The 20,612-nt window shown below is 47.7% G+C and overlaps 1 protein-coding gene across 2 annotated transcripts in view; it reads right to left on the bottom strand.

The window, feature by feature from the left end:
- The window catches only part of LOC121542626 (SNF-related serine/threonine-protein kinase-like), a 61,565-nt gene that overhangs the window by 19,443 nt on the left and 21,510 nt on the right, over window positions 1-20,612 (bottom strand). For both annotated transcript variants that reach the window (XM_045226025.1, XM_041852063.2), the window contains exon 3: window positions 11,128-11,269. In XM_045226025.1, coding sequence (XP_045081960.1) covers window positions 11,128-11,269 — 142 coding nt within the window. The remainder of the gene's footprint in view (window positions 1-11,127; window positions 11,270-20,612) is intronic.

The following is a 20,612-nucleotide window of genomic DNA, read 5'->3' as shown; positions in this document are numbered from 1 at the left end:
AGACCGACCGAGACAGAAAGACAGACCGACCGGCCGACACAGAAAGACAGACCGACCGATACAGAAAGAAAGAAAGACAGACCGACCGAGACAGAAAGAAAGACAGACCGACCGAGACAGAAAGACAGACCGACCGACCGACCGAGACAGAAAGACAGACCGACCGACCGACACAAAGACAGACCGACCGAGACAGAAAGACAGACCGACCGACCGACAAAGACAGAAAGACCGACCGAGACAGAAAGACCGACCGAGACAGAAAGACCGACCGACCGAGACAGAAAGACAGACCGACCGACCGAGACAGAAAGACAGACCGACACAGAAAGACAGACCGACCGATACAGAAAGAAAGACAGACCGACCGAGACAGAAAGACAGACCGAGACAGAAAGACAGACCGACCGAGACAGAAAGACAGACCGACCGAGACAGAAAGACCGACCGACCGAGACAGAAAGACAGACCGACCGACCGAGACAGAAAGACAGACCGACCGAGACAGAAAGACAGACCGACCGACACAGAAAGACAGACCGACCGATACAGAAAGAAAGACAGACCGACCGAGACAGAAAGACAGACCGAGACGGAAAGACAGACCGACAAAGACAGAAAGACAGACCGACCGAGACAGAAAGACCGACCGACCGAGACAGAAAGACAGACCGACCGACCGACACAGAAAGACAGACCGACCGACCGACACAGAAAGACAGACCGACAGAAAGACAGACCGACCGAGACAGAAAGACAGACCGACCGAGACAGAAAGACCGAGACAGACCGACCGACCGATACAGAAAGACCGACCGACCGATACAGAAAGACAGACCGACCGACCGATACAGAAAGACAGACAGACCGAGACGGAAAGACAGACCGACCGACTGACCGAGACAGACCGACCGACTGACCGAGACAGAAAGACAGACCGACCGACTGACTGAGACAGAAAGACAGACAGACCGACCGAGACAGAAAGACCGACCGACCGAGACAGAAAGACAGACCGACCAACCGACCGAGACAGAAAGACCGACCGACCGAGACAGAAAGACAGACCGACCGACACAGAAAGACAGACCGACCGATACAGAAAGAAAGACCGACCGAGACAGAAAGACAGACCGACCGACCGACCGAGACAGAAAGACAGACCGACCGACACAAAGACAGACCGACCGAGACAGAAAGACAGACCGACCGACACAAAGACAGAAAGACCGACCGAGACAGAAAGACCGACCGACCGAGACAGAAAGACAGACCGACCGACCGACACAGAAAGACAGACCGACACAAAGACAGACCGAGACAGAAAGACAGACCGACCGACACAAAGACAGAAAGACCGACCGAGACAGAAAGACCGACCGACCGACCGACACAGAAAGACAGACCGACCGACCGAGACAGAAAGACAGACCGACCGAGACAGAAAGACAGACCGACCGAGACAGAAAGACAGACCGACCGAGACAGAAAGACCGACAGATACAGACAGACCGACCGACCGATACAGAAAGACAGACCGACCGATACAGAAAGACAGACAGACCGACCGATACAGAAAGACAGACAGACAGACCGAGACAGAAAGACCGACCGACCGAGACAGAAAGACAGACCGACCGACCGAGACAGAAAGACAGACCGACCGAGACAGAAAGACAGACCGACCGATACAGAAAGACCTACCGACCGATACAGAAAGACAGACAGACCGACCGACCGAGACAGAAAGACAGACCGACCGACACAGAAAGACAGACTGACCGACACAAAGACAGAAAGACCGACCGAGACAGAAAGACCGACCGATACAGAGAGACAGACAGACCGACCGACCAATACAGAAAGACAGACCGACCGAGACAGAAAGACAGAAAGACCGACCGAGACAGAAAGACAGACCGACCGACCGACAAAGACAGAAAGACAGACCGACCGAGACAGAAAGACCGACCGACCGACCGACAAAGACAGAAAGACAGACCGACCGAGACAGAAAGACCGACCGACCGAGACAGAAAGACAGACCGACCGACCGACACAGAAAGACAGACCGACACAGAAAGACAGACCGACCGACCGAGACAGAAAGACAGACCGACCGAGACAGAAAGACAGACCGACCGAGACAGAAAGACCGACCGATACAGACAGACCGACCGACCGATACAGAAAGACAGACCGACCGACACAGAAAGACAGACAGACAGACCGACCGACCGAGACAGAAAGACAGACTGACCGAGACAGAAAGACAGACCGAGACAGAAAGACAGAAAGACCGACCGACCGAGACAGAAAGACAGACCGACCGAGACAGAAAGACAGACCGACCGGCCGAGACAGAAAGACAGACCGACCGACCGAAAGACAGATCGACCGACCGAGACAGAAAGAAAGACCGACCGAGACAGAAAGACAGACCGACCGACCGACCGAGACAGAAAGACAGACTGACCGACCGAGACAGAAAGACAGACTGATCGACCGACCGAGACAGAAAGACAGACCGACCGACCGAGACAGAAAGACAGACCGATCGACCGAGACAGAAAGACAGACCGACCGAGACAGAAAGACAGACCGACCGACCGGCCGAGACAGAAAGACAGACAGACCGACCGAGACAGAAAGACAGACCGACCGGCCGAGACAGAAAGACAGACCGACCGACCGAAAGACAGATCGACCGACCGAGACAGAAAGAAAGACCGACCGAGACAGAAAGACAGACCGACCGACCGAGACAGAAAGACAGACTGACCGACCGAGACAGAAAGACAGACTGATCGACCGACCGAGACAGAAAGACAGACTGATCGACCGACCGAGACAGAAAGACAGACCGACCGACACAGAAAGACAGACCGACCGAGACAGAAAGACAGACCGACCGGCCGAGACAGAAAGACAGACCGACACAGAAAGACAGACCGACACAGAAAGACAGACCGACACAGAAAGACAGACCGACCGACCGAGACAGAAAGACAGACCGACCGAGACAGAAAGACCGACCGACCGAGACAGACCGACCGACCGATACAGAAAGACAGACCGACCGACACAGAAAGACAGACAGACAGACCGACCGACCGAGACAGAAAGACAGACTGACCGAGACAGAAAGACAGACCGAGACAGAAAGACAGAAAGACCGACCGACCGAGACAGAAAGACAGACCGACCGACCGGCCGAGACAGAAAGACAGACAGACAGACCGAGACAGAAAGACAGACCGACCGGCCGAGACAGAAAGACAGACAGACCGACCGAGACAGAAAGACAGACCGACCGGCCGAGACAGAAAGACAGACCGACCGACCGAAAGACAGATCGACCGACCGAGACAGAAAGAAAGACCGACCGAGACAGAAAGACAGACCGACCGACCGAGACAGAAAGACAGACTGACCGACCGAGACAGAAAGACAGACTGATCGACCGACCGAGACAGAAAGACAGACTGATCGACCGACCGAGACAGAAAGACAGACCGACCGACACAGAAAGACAGACCGACCGAGACAGAAAGACAGACCGACCGGCCGAGACAGAAAGACAGACCGACACAGAAAGACAGACCGACACAGAAAGACAGACCGACACAGAAAGACAGACCGACCGACCGAGACAGAAAGACAGACCGACCGAGACAGAAAGACAGACCGACCGAGACAGAAAGACCGACCGATACAGACAGACCGACCGACCGATACAGAAAGACAGACCGACCGACACAGAAAGACAGACAGACAGACCGACCGACCGAGACAGAAAGACAGACTGACCGAGACAGAAAGACAGACCGAGACAGAAAGACAGAAAGACCGACCGACCGAGACAGAAAGACAGACCGACCGAGACAGAAAGACAGACCGACCGGCCGAGACAGAAAGACAGACCGACCGACCGAAAGACAGATCGACCGACCGAGACAGAAAGAAAGACCGACCGACACAGAAAGACAGACCGACCGAGACAGAAAGACAGACCGACCGGCCGAGACAGAAAGACAGACCGACCGACACAGAAAGACAGACCGACCGAGACAGAAAGACAGACCGACCGACACAGAAAGACAGACCGACCGACCGACACAGAAAGACAGACCGACACAGAAAGACAGACCGACCGAGACAGAAAGACAGACCGACCGACACAGAAAGACAGACCGACCGAGACAGAAAGACAGACCGACCGGCCGAGACAGAAAGACAGACCGACACAGAAAGACAGACCGACACAGAAAGACAGACCGACCGACCGAGACAGAAAGACAGACCGACCGAGACAGAAAGACAGACCGACCGAGACAGAAAGACCGACCGATACAGACAGACCGACCGACCGATACAGAAAGACAGACCGACCGACACAGAAAGACAGACAGACAGACAGACCGACCGACCGAGACAGAAAGACAGACTGACCGAGACAGAAAGACAGACCGAGACAGAAAGACAGAAAGACCGACCGACCGAGACAGAAAGACAGACCGACCGAGACAGAAAGACAGACCGACCGGCCGAGACAGAAAGACAGACCGACCGACCGAAAGACAGATCGACCGACCGAGACAGAAAGAAAGACCGACCGAGACAGAAAGACAGACCGACCGACCGAGACAGAAAGACAGACTGACCGACCGAGACAGAAAGACAGACTGATCGACCGACCGAGACAGAAAGACAGACTGATCGACCGACCGAGACAGAAAGACAGACTGATCGACCGACCGAGACAGAAAGACAGACCGACCGACACAGAAAGACAGACCGACCGAGACAGAAAGACAGACCGACCGGCCGAGACAGAAAGACAGACCGACCGACCGAGACAGAGAGACAGACCGATCGACCGAGACAGAGAGACAGACCGATCGACCGAGACAGAGAGACAGACCGACCGACCGAGACAGAAAGACAGACCGACCGAGACAGAAAGACAGACCGACCGAGACAGAAAGACAGACCGACCGACCGGCCGAGACAGAAAGACAGACAGACCGACCGAGACAGAAAGACAGACAGACCGGCCGAGACAGAAAGACAGACAGACCGACCGAGACAGAAAGAAAGACCGACCGAGACAGAAAGACAGACCGACCGACCGAGACAGAAAGACAGACCGACCGACCGAGACAGAAAGACAGACTGATCGACCGACCGAGACAGAAAGACAGACTGATCGACCGACCGAGACAGAAAGACAGACCGACCGAGACAGAAAGACAGACCGACCGGCCGAGACAGAAAGACAGACCGACCGACCGAAAGACAGATCGACCGACCGAGACAGAAAGAAAGACAGACCGAGACAGAAAGACAGACCGACCGACCGACCGAGACAGAAAGACAGACTGACCGACCGAGACAGAAAGACAGACTGATCGACCGACCGAGACAGAAAGACAGACCGACCGACCGAGACAGAAAGACAGACCGACCGACCGAGACAGAGAGACAGACCGATCGACCGAGACAGAGAGACAGACCGATCGACCGAGACAGAGAGACAGACCGACCGACTGAGACAGAAAGACAGACCGACCGAGACAGAAAGACAGACCGACCGAGACAGAAAGACAGACCGACCGACCGCCGAGACAGAAAGACAGACCGACCGACCGGCCGAGACAGAAAGACAGACAGACCGACCGAGACAGAAAGACAGACAGACCGGCCGAGACAGAAAGACAGACCGACCGACCGAAAGACAGATCGACCGACCGAGACAGAAAGAAAGACCGACCGAGACAGAAAGACAGACCGACCGACCGACCGAGACAGAAAGACAGACCGACCGACCGAGACAGAAAGACAGACTGATCGACCGACCGAGACAGAAAGACAGACTGATCGACCGACCGAGACAGAAAGACAGACCGACCGACCAAGACAGAAAGACAGACCGATCGACCGAGACAGAAAGACAGAATCGACCGAGACAGAAAGACAGACCGACCGACCGAGACAGAAAGACAGACCGACCGACCGAGACAGAAAGACAGACCGACCGACCGACCGACCGAGACAGAAAGACCGACCGACCGAGACAGAAAGACAGACCGACCCGAGACAGAAAGACAGACCGACCGAGACAGAAAGACAGACCGACCGAGACAGAAAGACAGACCGACCGACACAGAAAGACAGACCGACCGACTGACCGAGACAGAAAGACAGACCGACCGACTGACCGAGACAGAAAGACAGAAAGACCGACCGACCGAGACAGAAAGACCGACCGACCGAGACAGAAAGACCGACCGACCGAGACAGAAAGACAGACCGACCGACCGAGACAGATCGACCGACCGAGACAGAAAGAAAGACCGACCGAGACAGAAAGACAGACCGACCGACCGACCGAGACAGAAAGACAGACCGACCGACCGAGACAGAAAGACAGACTGATCGACCGACCGAGACAGAAAGACAGACTGATCGACCGACCGAGACAGAAAGACAGACCGACCGACCAAGACAGAAAGACAGACCGATCGACCGAGACAGAAAGACAGACCGATCGACCGAGACAGAAAGACAGACCGACCGACCGAGACAGAAAGACAGACCGACCGACCGAGACAGAAAGACAGACCGACCGACCGACCGAGACAGAAAGACCGACCGACCGAGACAGAAAGACAGACCGACCGAGACAGAAAGACAGACCGACCGAGACAGAAAGACAGACCGACCGAGACAGAAAGACAGACCGACCGACACAGAAAGACAGACCGACCGACTGACCGAGACAGAAAGACAGACCGACCGACTGACCGAGACAGAAAGACAGAAAGACCGACCGACCGAGACAGAAAGACCGACCGACCGAGACAGAAAGACCGACCGACCGAGACAGAAAGACAGACCGACCGACCGAGACAGATCGACCGAGACAGAAAGACAGAGACAGAAAGACAGACCGACCGAGACAGAAAGATAGACCGACCGAGACAGAAAGATAGACCGACCGAGACAGAAAGATAGACCGACAGAGACAGAAAGACAGACCGACCGACCGAGACAGAAAGACAGACAGACCGACCGACCGACCGACCGAGACATAAAGACAGACCGACCGACACAGACAGACCGATGCAGACAGAAAGACAGACCGACCGAGACAGAAAGACAGACCAACACCGACAGACAGAGACAGACCGACAGAAAGACAGCGCGACAGATCGACAGAGAGAGAGAGAGACAGAGAGAGAGGATGTTTGGGAGTAATGTGCTGGCATGTCATTTTATTAATTGCACACTCCTCTGCATATGAAGAGATATTTTATAGCCTATATAATGTGACATCACGCGCAGCAAAGGCCAGGCCTAGTCTATTTAATAAAACGATAACGTTGCCATAGAAAAGAGAAGCAGCACTTTACTCCATATTTCTAGAAAATTGTCATGATTTCAGCTCCCCAGAAGACCTGCCAGAGACACAACGTCTACTACTTTACTGTAGGCCTGTAGTAGTAGGAAGGTACAACAGCAATCAATGTACCACTCCACTGAGTAATAGGAGTTGACGAGGATAGCAATCAAAGACTGAGTGAAATCGATTCCAGACAAACAGACAATGCCCATGATCAATTAACAAAACAACTGAAAAGTACACAGTGTTCCATCCTATGTGATTGGCTCAATATGAACAGCATTTCCACGCGATTGGCTTAATATGAAGAGCATTCCCACGTCATGCTGAGAAACTCAGCGTTTTAAAATCTAAATCGCCTAAAAAATAGCATATTTATTAAAACCAGGAATGACAAAATCAAACAACTCAAGGGAATAAAATGCAAAAGACCTCCTGAATTATTAATTGTGGCAAGTAAACACATTTTGGCAAAGAAGCCGGGAAAGAATGGAACGGAGACAATGAATATGCTAATGAGGAAGAAGAAAAGCAGTAACCCAGCAGCTTGGCAGTACATCCCTCTCCCAGCTGGACTCTCTTATCTAGGAGGGGAAACACTACAGACATGAAGAACACTACCCAAGGCCCAAATCCTAAACTGAAAGCCTCTTAGTGATCTCTTTCCATCAGGAGAGGAGAGTGAGAGTGATGGAGAGAAGAGAGTGATGGAGGAGAGAAGAGAGTGATGGAGGAGAGAAGAGAGTGATGGAGGAGAGAAGAGAGTGATGGAGGAGAGAAGAGAGTGAGGGAGGAGAGAAGAGAGTGAGGGATGAGAGAAGAGAGTGAGGGAGGAGAGGAGAGGGAGGGATATGAGTGAGGGAGAAGAGGAGAAGAGAGTGAGGGAGGAGATAGGGAGGGAGGAGAGAGGAGAGTGAGGGAAAAGAGAGGGGCTCAGCCAGTCAGTCCCCTAAAGGAGCTAAAGGCTGTTGTGGTGGTTTCAGTCTCTCTTCCCCAACAACACCTGCTCCCCCTCTGTGATTGAGTCAGGCAGGGTCAACGTGGTGTAGTCATCTCTGCTGTGCTGAGCCGTGAAGCAACCAGTCTCCCCAGTCCAATCTCTTCCATCTCCTCTTGTCCTCCATAAGTGCAGCAGCTCACAGAAAGGTCAGACACTTGCCAACGGCTAATTAGCACAATGCTAACAGCATGCCTCACCTCACTGTACAGATCTGTTCATTAAATCAGCCAAGGCTGACTAACTTGTGTTGTTGACCTCATTGTCTCAATCTTGACCCTAGAAAGTTAGACTTATTATATTATTATCAAATGCCAACTAAATCTGCTTCAGTCCATTAAAATGAGCTGTGGCTTGTAGTTGTCTTCTCTAGAGACCAAAGTTATAATAATAATAATAATAATAATAATAATAATAATAATAAGCCATTTAGCAGACGCTTTTATCCAAAGCGACTTACAGTCATGCGTGCATACATTTTTGTGTATGGGTGGTCCCGGGGATCGAACCCACTACCTTGGCGTTACAAGCGCCGTGCTCTACCAGCTGAGCTACAGAGGACCACAATGCAATCTAGGCCTATTCATCATCATCATAAACCCTCTAGTAGGTAGAATAAGGACAACACACATGACTCAGTACTGGTACCCCGTGTATATAACCAAGTTATCGTTACTCATTATGTATTTATTCATTCCTGGTGGTATTATCTTTCTATCATTTTTCAAATGTTCTCTCTGCATTGTTGGAAACGGCCCATAAGTTCAGCATTTCACTGTTAGTCTACACCTGTTGTTTACAAAGCATGCGACAAATTAAATGGCTAATGTCAACATGCAGGTTCGGTATGTGTGAATGTGCATAGTGAGAGAGCTGGCCCTGGTTAGATAGATGTCTACTCTCTGACTTCAGATCATTTTTCCCAAGGAATGTATCTCAACACCTATGGACTATTTCAAAGACACTGAATATCAAACGCATTAGCCAAAATTGTGAAAGTTGTAACAATGGTTTGTTAAGATTAACATTTATCTTCTATTGCATCCACATTCGTGCTGGGAATTGCCAGGGACCTCATGATACAATATAATCATAATACTTAGGTGCCGATACGATATGTATTGCGATACGATATGAATCGCGATACGATATGTATTGCGATTCTCACGATTCTATTGTATTGTGATTTGATACTGCATTTTTATTGCGATTTGATGTTCTAAACATATTGCTCACTATATGTCTGTTCCATTAGAAAATTAGTTTTGATCAGACATGGAAATAAAAGTTTTGAAAACATGTTGGCTCACTATTTAAAAAGGTTGGGAAAAAACCTGAGTTTTGACACAGGTATAGCAGACTAGCGCTAACTAACGACACCTAGCGCTAGCTAACACCACCTAGCAAAAAATAAAGTCAAAGTATTGATATAATATCTCCCAAAATAATATTGCAATATGTAACTGTATCGATTTTCCCTCATCACTCCCTCGACACAATGATTTGAACTTAACAAGACAAATGCCTCCCACTCCTCCCTCCACATCCTCCCCAAGCACATAGAAACAAAGACAAAATGATACACTGTGGTTTCCAATTCAACTGTAATGATAGGTAGCAGAACTCTACAGACACAACATGTGCCATATTCAATTCCATTTGGAGCTTGTGAGTGCTCTTTTTTCCCCCTCTCTGTTCATTTAATCTGACTGTGAAGATTGAATCAAGACAGACATTTGTACAATCGAGGAAGGAGGACACTCATATAAACATTTAGTACAGCAGAGCCGGGAGGAAAGGAACAGGATGTTCAAGGAGCCAAAATATCATCATCATCATCATCATCAGTCACGCCCTGACAAAACACACATTCTGCTGGGGAACATAGAACCAGGCCTGGTCTTTACAGACTGCGGTCCAGTTCAAACAGAACAGATGGACTCTCCCCTACACTGTTATCATGTGCATATGACAAATAAACTGCTGCCATACTTCGCTAGAAAGAGAGCAGAATCCGAGTGTAAATGGAGGGCCGTCAGGCCTGTATTCTATGTGGCTGTGCCGTCCTCATTTAGCCCACACAGTAGAAATCACAGCAGATCATTTGTTCAACTGAAAAAGATAGCAGCAGCACATTTCCTGAGTCTAAAAATATTGAGATGGAAATATAAACAATGAGAGTAGCTAGTAGAGACATGACCTTTTATTGGAGTCCCAAACACTGGCTACGTTTATTACCCCCCTCCCTGAATTCAGCTAGAACTCAATCTACAGCGATTAGCATCAACCCCAGGGTCAATCCAAAGCTATGGGAATAGCAACATAAATATTTATCTGTCAGGACCATCCTGATTCAGGAAGCTCAGAGAAGTGCCTGAAGAAAAGTAAACTGCCAATGATTGGATGTACACAGATCACTCCAGACCACAGAGTGTTGACTGGCGTCCAGACAGACAGACGTTCAGACTTAACACAGAGGAGAGAGAAGAGAGGTGGTAGTCAGAGGTCTGGCTCCTGTTCAGATGTTTACAGCTCATCTGTTACATAACCAAGGCTGAAAGACAGAGCACAAAGCACTGACCCCAGGTCAGCATCTGTTCTGGAGAACACTTGTTAAATAGGATGTGTGTGCATGTCTGTGTGTGTGTGCATGTCTGTGTGTGTGTGCATGTCTGCGTGTGTGTGTGTGTGCATGTCTGCGTGTGTGTGTGTATGCAGGACTCACTCTTTGCAGGCGTTGGAGACGTGGGTGGGTACAGTGTATTTACAGTCCATGATCATGGTGAGGGTCTCGCTGTCGTTGGCCTCCTGGAAGGGGGGCTGTCCACACACCAGCATGAAGAGGATCACACCAAGACTCCAGATATCTGACAGGAGGAAGAGGTGAGAGAGAAGGTGAATGGATCATTCTGCTACACTATAACCTGTCTGGCTCCTGTAGAACCATCTGCAGGCTCACAGCACTGTGTTCTGTCAGCCCTGGGATTCTGCTGGCCTGGGTTAAACACTCAGTCTGGATTCCCCCTGCTGCCACTAACTTGGTGATTCAAAATCAAATGTTAGTGTGTGTGTGTGTGTGTGTGTGTGTGTGTGTGTGTGTGTGTGTGTGGAGGAAATTAATCACGCAGACTCTAAACACCCCAGCTCAACATTCACACCACCATGGTTACAGCACTAGCTAAATAAACCTGAACTAGAGTGCCAGATATGTCCGTCAGCTCGGCTAGGCAGCAGTAAATGTAGAGCTGGCGTCCCAAATGACACTGTTCCCTATATAGTGTACTACTGACTAGGGCCCATAGGGACTTCTGAAACCCGCCTGTCATTGCTGATACTGAACTCCGTTAGATAAGTGATGCTGTGATTCAGCCCGACTCAGAATAAGGAATTCATTATTACATGGAGAGTATGTTTATATCTTTAATGCCCAGCTTGACTCAGAATTAGTCAGTCAATCAGATACTTGCAAAAAGCACTTAAAAAAACAGGATTATACACGAGAATTTCCATGGCTCTTCTGTAATTACAATAATTAGGATTTTAAATAATTCTCATTAAGCCTAGATGCCCTCAAAAACTTAACTAAGTCGCAGCGTATAGCCTAGCCCTCATTCCACAAACAGTGCCAGTTAAAGATAAAAAAATTAAAAAATAAAACTGTAGCTAGCCCACAACACACTTTCAAATCCTCTTAGGGTCAAACAACCGGTCCCTAGGAGGATTTGAAAGTGTGACAGAGTCAGAGTAATGTAATGGAAACGTTAACTAGGTCACAGGATGTAGGAGTGTTACAGAGGTCCATGTGTCACTGAGGAGTGTTGACTGCTCAGCAGTAAAAGGTGTCAGAGAGACAGTGAGGAGTGTTGACTGCCCAACAGTAAAAGGTGTCAGAGAGACAGTGAGGAGTGTTGACTGCCCAACAGTAAAAGGTATCAGAGAGACAGTGAGGAATGTTGACTGCCCAACAGTAAAAGGTGTCAGAGAGACCGCTTGTAGTTGTGTATCTGCTGGGTCTTCTCTGATGTGCTGCATCATTCAAATCTCCTGTTGATGTCTGATGCCAGCAGCTCCAGGGAGGGAGGTTAAACGAGTCCACAGGGCTCCTCCTTATTGTCAATGAGATGAGATGAGGGCCTGCCTGCCTGCCTGTTAAAGCTGCTGTCATATTATTACTGCTTCCTCTAGAGGGGCATCCAGGAGCTCCTATTCCACGGGATGGCAGGAGGGAGGGATGGAAGGAGGGAATGGCAGGAGGGAGGGAGGGAGGAGATGGCACGAGGGAGGGAGGGAAGAGAGGGCAGGAGGATTGGCAGGAGGGAAGGAGGAGATGGCAGGAGGGAGGGAGGGAGGAAAGAGATGGCAGGAGGGTGGGAAGAGATGGCAGGAGGTAGGGAAGAGATGGCAGGAGGGAGGGAGGGAAGAGATGGCAGGAGGGAGGGAGGGAAGAGATGGCAGGAGGGAGGGAAGAGATGGCAGGAGGGCGGAGGGAAGGAGGAAGGGAGGGAAGGAGGGAGGAGATGGCGGGAGGGAGGAGATGGCGGGAGGGAGGGAGGGAAGGAGGGAGGAGATGGCAGGAGGGGAGGCAGGCGGGATGGAGGGAGGGCGGGCGGGAAGGAGGAGACGGACAGAAGGAGATGAGGGATGCAGCCTGCAAAGGCCAAGATGCACATCAAGCCCCCATCCCCATCACTACCAGCTATGCCACTAGCCTGGCTGCTGAAATAGGATTTGCTACAAGGCAGCTACTGTGCTTTATCAGACAGTGGTAACCTAACGTAGCAGGCGTAAAAGAAACACCGGAAACTAGATCCCCTACATACTGGTATTGACAAGTAGAAAGAAAAAGAAATGTCGGGAGGTTCTCTTCTGCACTGTTCAACCAATCTAGTAAATGTGGAGGAGTTAAGATGGAGTGTTGCCTTGTTAACGTCCAAAAGCGGAAGTCACTGGCTGTCTTTTCATTTCCCCTGAAAACTGGAACATCTGGTTGTTGGGGACTGGGTGGAGTCTAGACAGTGGTGGTGTTGCTGGCACCCTCTCCCCTAATAGGCTATTGTACTACTCACGCTCTCCCCCTCTCTGCACTGATTGGGAATCAGCGCAGGCTCTCTGTACGCCACTGCCAAGACCCATTAGTGGACCAGCTTTAGGACCCCGTCCCAACCCAGCAAACCAGGCTGCTAGTTTGAGTGCAGTAAAACTTTTTTGCTCAAAAACGTCTTACACTTTTTTTTTTACCAAGGATATTGTTTTCACTGGAAAAAGTTATAATTTAAAATCAGACAACCTAGCTTTAGCATATCTCTGTCATTCTGCATGCAATCCACTAGCCCAGGGTTCTTCAATTCTGGTCCTGGAGGGCCGAAACACTTCTGTTTTTTATTTCTACCTGGTAGTTAATTGCAATCACCTGGTGTCCCAGGTCTGAATTAGCCCCTGATTAGAAGGAGAGGATGAAAAACAGAGGTGTTTCGGCCCTCCAGGACCGGAATTGAAGAACCCTGCACTAGCCTGTGGTTACATTTACTGCATAGTGAGAGAGAAAAAACAACCCTGACCCTTCTGGGTGGCCTTGATGCCTCTGCTATGTTTATTTCTCAATGTGTGTGTGTGCGCGCGTATTAGTCGTGAGATGCGAGACTAGTAGCAACTGTGATTATCTCCAAATGGGATTTGCAGGAAAGCCATGCAATGCAATCAGGAGGCCCATTGCTTCATTACAGCAAATAGAACACAATGTTCTAAAACCGTGCTTGGCTTCACATCATGACAATCACACACGCAGTCAACATTATTTTCCCATCATCAAAAGGGAATATTTCCATGCTGTAGCCGAGTGACCCAGATCAGACATCCTGAGCCCAGACTGAGCCTTGAGATCAGACATCCTGAGCCCAGACTGAGCCTTGTACAGAAATAACTCCCTGCAACTCTCCCATCTCTGACCGTGGAGGAGCGCCAGATTCAATCAAACCTGCCGTGCCACGGTTTATACTGCCTCGGTTTACAAACTAGCTAGTACCTGCAGGAAGGTACGCACAAATGATCTTTCAGTACCTGTAGGAAGGGTACCTGGTATTTCCACAGTAACCAAAGCCCTTCTGAGAATGTAACTTGACCACGGGGGAAAAAATGACTTCTATGTTTAGGCTCCACACTATTGCATAAATACGGCAATGTGGGTTCAACTGAATGGGGGTTGTGTGTTAACTTCCCTAAGTCAGCATTTACTGTAGGTCTGTTACACATGCACACAAGGTGTCAACTGGAAAAACACTTTAGATTCAGTAGCACCCCTTCAAGACCAGTGACCCTGCTAGAAATGGACCTGTTGGTGACAACTCTAGAGCTGTTGCTGGCCCAGGTCTCTGTGGCTGGCCCAGGTCTCTGTGGCTGGCCCAGGTCTCTGTGGCTGGCCCAGGTCTCTGTGGCTGGCCCAGGTCTCTTACTGAGACACTTGAAGTCAGCCACACCCTGCCAGCCACAATACCCCTCCTTGTCGTCTCCAGCATGTTCCTCCTCCATATCAGGCTGTGGTCTCAAAAATAGCCATTCTAACACAGCCCTGTCTAAGGGGACTGTTGACATTGTGCAAATATCCGCAGTCAGACAGGCAATCATTCAATGTTGACAAGTCGCTCATTTTGATGGTGCCAGCAAGGTATGCAGACCTATTCTTTAACAGTGCTGCTGTATTGTGAAGCTCATTATGAATGCTTTGTTCAAGTACAGCAGTGGTTCCAACTCCAGTCCTCCAGTAACCCCACAGCACACATTTTTGTCGTAGCCCTGGACAAACATACCTGATTCAACTCATTGAGGGCCTGATGAATAGTTGACAAGTTGAATCAGGTGTGCTTGTCTGGGGCTACAATAAAACGGTGTACTCGAGGACCGGGGTTGGGAACAATGTTTCATCTAATTTATTTCGGCACTGAGCAAACTTCAGGTCTGCTGAGCGCAAACTTGAACATTGTGAAAATTCTGTGCAACTTCCAGTGCACGTTTACTGTGAACACTGAAGCTGTCCCCGCTTTAAGTTACAGTTAACAGTGGCCAAGTAGTCTACTGTTGTTATTTGATCATAATGTAGGCATACCAGAGTGGCCTACCATCAAAAACAACGGAGAAAATGCATCCCATAACATTGTAACATGGAAATAGCGGTTCTATCATTCAGCCGATAGTAGCAGCAGCCAATGTGTGGTGTTCAATGTAGGCCTACATTCCATAAGAATTTTGAAAGAAACATGCAGGGCTTGACATTAACCTGTTTATCCACTTGTCCTTCAGACAAGGAGGTGACTGAAAATGTTGTTTGATGCAAGAAACCACTTTATAAAATGCATGTATTATTACCATACCATTATTACAGATAATCAGACAAACTATGCTACCCTCTGCCTATTGGCTACTTAGCTTATTCAAGCCTGTGTAAAAATACAACACTGCCCCTTTAAGACAAAAACAAAGCTCTTTACCTGACTTACTTTTCAAAGAGGTCTAGAAATGTACACGTTTTGTGCTCTTGTAGGAAGCAATCACTCCCCTATTGCTGACTACAAATGATCTATAACTGGGCGAATAACTCACTAACTAACAAAGGATATGAACAACATGTGCACACGTGGCTACATGCAGCTCTCGCTTTGATCTCAAAACAAGCACATCTACTCACGACCACAGCTGTAAACACAGATCCATATATGGCAATGGTCTATTTGCATATAGGCCTACTGCAAATCTGATTGGTTATGCCACACAGAGTACGGGCCGAGTCATGCCCAATAGAATCCTACTCCGCTGCGTTCTGCCTATAACAAAATCTCTTGCATAGTTTGTTTTGTTGCATTGAAAGTGGGTAATATTGCATTGATTTGATCACAATTGCCACAGTAAAGGGAAACATTGATAGTATTAACAGGGAAATCTCTAGAAAGTTGAGTGAAGTTCAATCTCGTGCTTCTCTCCATGGGCTGATATTTCTTCTGCGCGCTCTCAGGCTACTGCACGCACACGCGCAGCTTAGAGGGAACATTGGTTGGGAACCAGTGAAGTAGAACACATTTTCCTCTGCGCTCACAACTCAACTTGTTTATCTCAGGGTCATATGTGCATGCAGAGAGAGAGACGGGAGTGCAAAATTCAAGATGTGACATCTTTTGAAATGTAGAGATGAAAAGGCTGAGTTGCAAGTTCCATGATGCGTTTCCAACTCTCCTTACATGTCTCTGAAATGTGCAAATGATCCCATTGCCATCCCCCCAGCACCATACCTACATGATGACAAGGATTGTCAGAACATGACAGTCTGAGAGCTTTGAGGCAGACTAGTAGTCATTTTCATAAGACACACGAAGCAAGGGAGCAAACTGGATCTAAACTGAAAAATAATACTCAAATGCTTTGTGCCTTCAATAAATTGTTGTGGAGTAAAAAGACATGCCCTGAAACAAAACCCCACTACCCAGTCTTCAGAGAGACTATCTTCAGTGGATATCATAAATATTCACACCCCTTGGATTTTTCCACATTTTGTTGCATTACAAAGTGGGATTGAAATGTATATAATTGTGATTTTTGTTTGTCACTGATCTACACTAATTACCTCACTGTCAAAGTGAAAAGAAAATTATATACATTTTTACTAATTTATAAAAAATAAAAAAGCAAGCCTAAATAAGTTCTGGAAACCAAATTTGCTTGACAAATCATATAATAAGTTGCATGGATTCACTGTGTGCAATAATAGTGTTTAACATAATTTTTGACTACCTCATCTCTGTACCCCACACACATAATTATCTGTAAGGTCCCTCAGTCGAGTAGTGTATTTGAAAACACAGATGGGGGCTTTTTCCAATGCCTCGCAAAGGGCACCTATTGGTAGATGGGTAAAAAGCAGACATTGAATATTCCTTTAAGCATGGTGAAGTTATTAATTACACTGTAGATGGTGTATCAATACACTGAGTCACTACAAAGATACAGGCGTCCTTCCTAACGGCGCAGTCAGCAGAGGAAGGAAGCCACGTAGGGATTTCACCATGAGGCCAGTGGTGATTTTAAAACAGTAACAGATGGCTGTGATGGGAGAAAACTGAGGATGGATCAACATTGTATTTACTCCACAATACTAACCTAAATGACTGAGGGAAAAGGAAGCCTGTACAGAATAAAAATATTCCAAAACATGCATCCTGTTTGCAACAAGGCACTAAACAAGTAATAATGCAAAACATTTGCCAAAGGAATTCACTTTTTGTTCTGAATACAAAGTGTTATGTTTGGGGCAAATCCAACACAACACATTCCTGAGTATTACTCAGCATGGTCAAATCAAATCAAATTGTATTTGTCACATACACGTGTTTAGCAGATGTTATTGCGGGTGTAGCGAAATGCTTGTGCTTCTAGCTCCGACAGTGCAGCAATACCTAACAAGTAATTTCTAACAATTTCACAACATATACCCAATACACACAAATCTAGTAAGGAATGGAATTTAAGAATATATACATTTGGACAAGCAATGACAGAGCGGCATGGACTAAGATACAGTAGAATATTATAGAATAGAATACAGTATATACATATGAGATGAGTAGTGCAAGATATGTAAACATTATTAAAAAGTGACTAATGTTCCATTTTTTAAAGTGGCCAGTGATTTCAATTGGCAGCAGCAGCCTCTAATGTGCTAGTGATGGCTATTTAACAGTCTGATGGCCTTGAGATAGAAGCTGTTTTTCCATTCTCATGTTATGGGTATGCTTGTCATTGGCAAAGACTAGCGATTTTTCAGGATTAAAAACCCCAGAATGGAACTAACCACAGGCAAAATCCTAGAGGAACACCTGGTTCAGCCTGCATTCCACCAGACACTGGGAGATGAATTCACCTTTCAGCAGGACAATAACCTAAAACACATGGTCAAATTTACACTGCGGTTGCTTACCAAGACAGTGAATGTTCCTGCGTGGCCTAATTACAGTTTTGACTTAAATCTGCTTTAAAATCTATGGCAAGACTTGAAAATACCTGTCTTGCAATGATCAACAACCAACTTGACAGAGCTTGAAGAATTGGACTGTCTAAATATTGTACAATCCAGGTATACAGAGCTCTAAAGAGACTTACCCCAAAAGACTCACCGCTGTAATCACTGCCAAAATGTGTTTCTAACATATATTGATTGACTCTGGGTGAATACTCATCTAAATCATGATGTTTTATTTTTCATGTTAGAATTTGTCTTCCACTTTTACATGAGTATTTTATGTAGATTGTTGACAGAAAATGACAATTAAATTCATTTTATCCCACTTTGTAACAATAAAATGTGAAGAAATCCAAAGGAGATGAAAACTTAAGATCTGCACTGTACATCCTCGTGGCTCCATTTCAACGTGATGATTGTCAAGCACTCAAAAGGATTTAACACAACAACCAGGCACAGAAATTATTATAAACAGCGGCAGGCAGTGATTTGAGAGGATTTCTGTGCCAATGCTAATAGGTGCATTGGGGTGTGTAGTTTGCCTCTTGCGAGTGACATGAAGAGTAACAGATGTTGAGAGGAGCGAGGCAAAAACAACAGTGCAGCCTGATTAATGCAGACAGCCACGTATCTCTCTCTCTCACACACACACACACAGAGAGAGAGACACAGAAAGAGAGGAGAGAGAGAAAGAGAGCGAGAGAGAGAGAGACTTACGCATCAGTAGTGCTCAATCTCTGTAAAACATTTAGATAATGAATATGATGAGAGTAGAGCCCCCAGGAGATGTGGAGATCTCACCACTTGTCTTGAGAGAGAGCAGAGACCCCAGGAGATGTGGCGATCTCACCACTTGTCTTGAGAGAGCGCAGAGACCCCAGGAGATGTGGAGATCTCACCACTTGTCTTGAGAGAGAGAGCAGAAACCCCAGGAGATGTGTATATCACCACTTATCCTGAGCACAAACGTCCCTTGTATATAACATGGTGGTTAGAGTTTAAGTGCACCCAACTGAGTTGGCATAAAGACAAGATTGGCAAGTCATCACTGGCAGTGAGTAGAAGAAATAGGCTTGTGTGGTGGGAGCCTTGGGAGTCACTCACCGTTGTGCAGCATGCGCCAGGAGATTTAATTACATTATGGAATTCACAACTAAATGTTTGCCAGATAGATATCTTACAGCTATTAAGTTAACGGTCTAAAATGTGCTAAATGCTCTGCAGTTGTGCATTTGGTTTGCTAATTTAGTAGCTAGTTAGCTATCTAAGTGGTTAGCTTCTTCCAAAATCAAGCATTCGCTTGGTAACAGCAGAGAATCCCCTCCTGGATCAAGAGCCTTGCTGTCTAATATTTGTTTTGTGCGTGCAGCAAATTGTGAGTAGCATTTTTGAGTTACTTGTATAGTTTAGGTCAGAAACTGTACAAGATGTTTGCAATGCGCTCGCTAGCATTTAGTTAGCATTCTCTATGGGATTTTAAATATACTTATTAGCATTGCTAAACTTAAGATTAGTATCAGTGGGGTTTGAAAACAGCGGCCCTTGTGTTTAGTGTCGGTATTACTGAATATCCCATTAAGGTCGGTATGAAGGTATGACAATCTGGATACCGCCCAAGCGTAAGAAGAACACAGACAACCTAAGACGTGAACAGCCACTATTAGCAGCCATGACTGAACTTCCCTCCCCACCTCATCCCCTGTCTAGCAAGTCCATCAACCAACCAGGCCCATCACCAGAGTAGGAGCTGCAGCTCGTGGACAGTGAGGTCAGTGAATCAGGCATAGGGGCAGGGGTGACACCGACTTGGGTTGAATGGCTGGAACCTGGTTACAGAGAATTACCGCCCAAAACAACTCCCTCCCTCCTTTTTTCCCCGGGATAAATAACTGTGAGAAACAGGTAAATTATAATACATTATTTATATGAACAGCATGGCGTGAAATGGAACTGTTAAATTATATGCGATGTCTAAATCTGTCTTCTCTATGGCCTCTGCATGATGAATCATCAATGGTCAGGGTGGGGACAGACAGCCCATCTCAGTATGGAGCGCAGATCACAATGCATGTAGACCTATCATCTCATCATGGTAACTTCTTTTCTTGTGACAGGTAGGCCTACATTTGCTGCTGCATAGTCTATGCTACAGCAATATAAAGACTGAATGAGCGTCTAATTTACCCATTCAACTTTCAGGGTTCACCTTA

The sequence above is a fragment of the Coregonus clupeaformis genome, chromosome 2 (assembly GCF_020615455.1).
Source record: "Coregonus clupeaformis isolate EN_2021a chromosome 2, ASM2061545v1, whole genome shotgun sequence".
Classification (NCBI taxonomy): Eukaryota; Metazoa; Chordata; class Actinopteri; order Salmoniformes; family Salmonidae; genus Coregonus; species Coregonus clupeaformis.
Note: the sequence above shows the minus strand (reverse complement) of the source record. Positions and strands in the feature narration are given on the sequence as shown.